This window comes from Montipora foliosa, chromosome 2 (genome assembly GCF_036669935.1).
Source record: "Montipora foliosa isolate CH-2021 chromosome 2, ASM3666993v2, whole genome shotgun sequence".
NCBI classification, from domain to species: domain Eukaryota; kingdom Metazoa; phylum Cnidaria; class Anthozoa; order Scleractinia; family Acroporidae; genus Montipora; species Montipora foliosa.
Window position 1 is genome coordinate 31,842,673 of NC_090870.1, and position 5,000 is coordinate 31,847,672.

The 5,000-nt window shown below is 35.9% G+C and overlaps 1 protein-coding gene across 2 annotated transcripts in view; it reads right to left on the bottom strand.

Moving 5' to 3' along the window:
• LOC137992850 (KH homology domain-containing protein 4-like) overlaps window positions 1-5,000 on the bottom strand; it is a 30,633-nt gene that overhangs the window by 9,658 nt on the left and 15,975 nt on the right. For both annotated transcript variants that reach the window (XM_068838393.1, XM_068838394.1), the window contains exons 11-13: window positions 3,447-3,507; window positions 2,613-2,685; window positions 1,634-1,671 (exon numbers count right to left, since the gene is read on the bottom strand). In XM_068838393.1, the coding sequence (XP_068694494.1) occupies window positions 1,634-1,671; window positions 2,613-2,685; window positions 3,447-3,507 (172 nt within the window). The remainder of the gene's footprint in view (window positions 1-1,633; window positions 1,672-2,612; window positions 2,686-3,446; window positions 3,508-5,000) is intronic.

Consider the following 5,000-nt stretch of genomic DNA (forward strand, 5'->3'; position numbering starts at 1 on the left):
TCTCATCTTTTTGGCACTTCCATAAATAAATATTGGTAGAAGAAAATACTCAATATTTTGGAATTTGTTTGCAACTTTTTCACCGCAAAACATTACCTGTCTAGATGCCGGTCTAGATGGGAAAATCTAGACAATCATATTCGTGAATTTCGTAGTTCCCGCCCCTTGTGAGACAGAGCCATATAATAATATGGATTATTAGATGTAGGTGGGGAGCCTGTGGCATCCATTTTATAAATTCGGTAAATTTCATTGTCATCGTGGTCGCATGTGGTAATTAGCTACACCTAAGTTACTGTAAGCCCTGTTGGCCAGGATTTCTACTGTATTGTGTGGTCGTAGAGAATTCCTGTCAATGCCAACTTTTGCAAGTTACTCTAGACTAAAACAGTGCTGTTAGGTTACAGACAACAATTTATTGCTCCACAATACATGTCTAACAACTCAGTCAGCATGTTTCCCTGCAAAGTGGCAATAAGGCCAACTTAAGAAAAAAAAGGAATTTTTAAGGTTTGAAAATGAGCCTTCAAGACAAGAATACATTTAATCCAAATCTCTCTTACAGCAGTTATCAGTAACACGGTCCCCCTCAAAGACAACTTTTCATATTCAAAAATAAAATTTAGGTTGACGCCAATCAAATGTTTTCATTTGTCGGCTACGTGTAATTACTTCGAGTTTTGATTGGTCTACTGGATTGTCTCCGTCCTTTTTGATTGGCCAAAGTAATTACTTTGGTTTTGGTTTTACGACACTCAATTGAAACTCGCTCTATTAAGCTACTTATTATCAATCAATTGTGTAACTATATTTATCTCCGGATTAATTTTTAAATATTAATAAAGTTTTATTGTTGTTGTTGTTAAACATGTTCATTCACTTTCCTTTGTTTGTGTCCTCTAGGCCTCGCTGCCAAGCTGAATTTTAAGATATCGAAAGTGGTCTATTATCTGGGGCACATTCTTTTGGTATTATTCCAGAATACGAATACACGAAATAGACGGTATTTGTGTTCTTTTGGGACCTATTCCATTTTCGGATTGAATGGAATACTATTCATTGGCATTAATTGGTTTATGCAAAAACAACGAACCTTTTATCAATTAAGTCTACATTAAGAAGAAGAGCATATGGGAACACACTTCTGACTTGCACTACGCAAAGCACTTGCAAGTACAAAAAATTCTTTGTCATTTTCCCCCTTAAGGTTTTCAGCAAATGAAGCAAACAGAAAAATCGAAAAAACCGCCAAAAAAATTGGTATGTATGGCCATATTTCAAAATTTCGTATTCCCAACTTTCGGGAAACTCGCCATACCAAGGCAATTGGTGCATGCGCAGATACAATAGTTCCCAGGTCACCTTCGCTAATAGTATTCCGTTTTCAGAATATGCGATATTTTGCAAATTGATATTCCGTGTATTCTGTTATTCCTAATCCGGAATGAGAATAGTCAAGATACTCCCAAAAGAATGCACCCCTGGACTGTACAAATCCAGGTGACAAGGTACATGTATGTACCAACTTACTTTAAGAACCTTACACAATGCAAGAAACTAAAGCCTTGTTATCCCTTGTAGACTTGTCAGTACCTGCTGTAATAATACATTTAGAAACATTGACAAATCTTACCTGATACCCTGATGGAGGTTGCCCAGGTGGGTTGACAGCTGTCACAGAAGTAAAAAAAAATGTCAACATGGATATTGAAACATTTCACATGAAATGATGCATATCAATGTGTATTAACTGCCATGGAAGGGGTTTTTGCTCAATCATGTAATAATCAAATCAAATTGTCACAAACTTTAAAAAAACCCAAAGCCAGTGGTACAATTTAAGGAAAGGGACCACCTTTCCATTAATTTGTTGGTCTTTTGCTTCATGTAATGAGACAACCTTAACCGAATTTTACTTTTGTTTGAAAAGACAACCAGAATGTAAAGAAAGTCAACAACAGGGTGTTAACACATTTATGCATTAAGCTGTACCAAGTGTCGACCACAAAGAATGAGGATACATGTACAATGTAAATCACACGGCAAAACTTGTAACCTACGGTCTGGAAAAACTAATAAAGAAGTGTGGACAAGTTTGAGTAAGTGCTTCCTAACCCTATACAGTCGCACATGTTCAACTTGTCCAGGTCTATATTGGAGGGCAATATCAGCAGATGGGAAGTCTAAACCACCATCCACTTTCTTAACCCTCCGAATCAAAACGTACACATACAGCTTGTACATGTACAGTACACAAAATGGTGACTAGAGAAATGGAACAATGAAACAAAGGCAGTATGCATAATTCTGGTGACTTTTGGTTTTATATGACACTGCCAAATTCTGATAAACAATAGTTTTGAAGTAAATTTTCAGAAGCCTCAAAGAAAAATTAGGGTTGCTTTCATAAAAAGGGAATTGAGACAAAAAACTCTTTCTCATAGAAGAAAATCTCTGCATGCAGGCTGAATAAACATTGGCCAGGATTTAGCAACAACAACAAAAAACTAAGAAAGTTGCTACATGTCAGTACTAATGTCTAAATGAAAAGGCAAAAATTTACAGAGCTAATTTCTTCTTAAAAAGATTACTTAAGGAAGTCAAAAACTCACCATTCATATAAGGGGAGTATCCATAATGTTGCTGTCTTTTCGTTTGCTCAAATGCTTTGCATTCAGTATGAACCTGAGGTGACAATTTTCAATCAGTACTTTCTGTATCACATAAATCACCAATGACCCAAAATGTAACACAAGTCTCTAAAGGAAACTGTTTCCTGCTTACCTTATTTGTGGTATCAGAAGCACATGACATTGAAGCGTGTAACTTGCAACTCCTTTCCTTGGAACAAAGCTGGGGATTTTGGGACACCAATTTTATGCCCAAATATGGACAATAGTAAGATCAAAGCTGCACGTGCGGGAAAATGCTTGTGCTACATTACATCCAAATAAGGAAATTTTTAAACTCAAAACCCCCAGCTCTGAACTAGAGTTAAACGCTTCAAGATCACGAGCTTCTGGTGGTCTTTAGTGCTGTACTGATGCACCAAAATCAGAAATCAATCTAAGAGTATTTATTTTGCATGTACATTTACAGTATGCAATAAAGAAACAAAAAACCTCTTATGGCTTTAATACTTCTTGTTTAAACATACATTGTAATTATTTTTAGAGATAAAAGTTCATCTGGCATAGACTATTGATACTATTAGTATAAGATCGTGTAAAACATTAAAAGTTTCCTGGCACCATCCAAAAAAATATTAATGAAGGGAAAATGAGGCCATCTTACAAGTCTGTTAATCAAATAGATCATAAGAAAGAAGTCAAGGAAGAAATAAAAATTAATGCACTCAACTACACTGTACATGTGTAGCACAATTTAAATACAATCACTAGTTAGCACATGTGTAAAGTAAATGAACTTGAGAAAAGATGACTCACTGTTTGAATAAGATTTTCCACTAGTTTTTTTGCTGCTGCTAAGCCATCAACTTTACCATGGCTACAAAGGTGAATTACAAAATAGCACATTACTAAGAAATACCTACATGTACTGACTGCTGTTAAACTTCTTGGGTGGTAAAAATTGTGCTAAGCAAGATAAGTTTGTGTTCTACAGTGTACATGTATGAAGTCTACTAGTTAATTAGTATTTATATGCTACTTCGGGCTACCCTTGTTAAATAAAATTAATACTTTACTTACAGTACTTACTTACTAGCATATCATAAATCATAAATAATATAGCTCACACGTCAATTTTGTAATGCAAAGTAAATTCAGAGTGAAAATAGGCAAGCATTGCGTACGTGTGGTAGTGCAGTAACTTGACACAGTGCTTTATTCCGTAACTGTCAACTGAGCTGCATTTTGTTTTCCAGCAGAATCAAGTTGTCTTTGCATAATATGTACATGTAGCTCTAATAGTACACGATACAATGTATGTTGTTTTGGTATCGTTATAGTGTCATGGTAGATGTCTTAGGTACAAATAGGTAGGTACATGCACATGTATAAATAGCCTCCTGAGAAGACACATAGTTACTATAGTAAAATACCAAACCTAGAAAGATTTCAGAAAACAAAACAAGGGAATCAAGAAACAATGGCCTAGAGGTTTTTAAGAGCCAATTTCTGTAAAATATCGAGAATCCGTGGTCACTCATCAAATTTCGAAATTATTTCTATTTTGCCTAAATAACACTTACAGTGAGTTATTTTCGAAAATAGTCTTCAAAGATCCCAAAGTGCTTAATTTTTTCGGCAATTGAGGGAAGTTCCAAAAACGCCATTTTAGCGCCCTGTCAATTCCGAAAATAGAGTATGGTGCATTTTGTTATCCCTCGTGTACATAAGCGCGATCACAGCTATCAATGCAATTTGGGCATATCGTAACACATTTCTTGGTCTTTCCAAAGCATAAATTTATTTTGGAAAAGCTGCTACTAAATATCTGTTTTGGCTGTTACAAATACCCTAGTACAAACGGTTGAGTGAATGAGTCATTTTATCTACATGTAAATTGCACACCCCCAAGAGCTCACTGGTACATGTAATTTGACGTTGAAACTAGTATTTCGTTGAAGTGCATTCTTTGTGCTATGCTGTCTTAAAATTTCTTCCGCGGCCTGATGAAAGTGTCCCGTCGAGAGACAGAAACGTGAAGTCAATTTTTGCATCACGACCATTCTTGAAATCAACACGGAACTTGCCTTCTCCGAACCACAGCCTCGTCAAGAACCCAAACTCTGCCAACGAAAACACTTTTTTCGCTATTCTGAATGCCCAAAGATTACTGTACTACATGTACATGTATGATAAGATTGCTGGAGAGTGATAACCTTCAACTTAAATTTTAGCAAGGTTAAAGTAGGTGATGAAGTATTTTTTGTTGTGTAACTCTATGCTGATCGGTACGGCAATTTCAAAACGCCGATACACTCGTTGTAAACTGCTTCTTTCTACCAGCTAAAATGGCATTTTTGGAACTTCCCT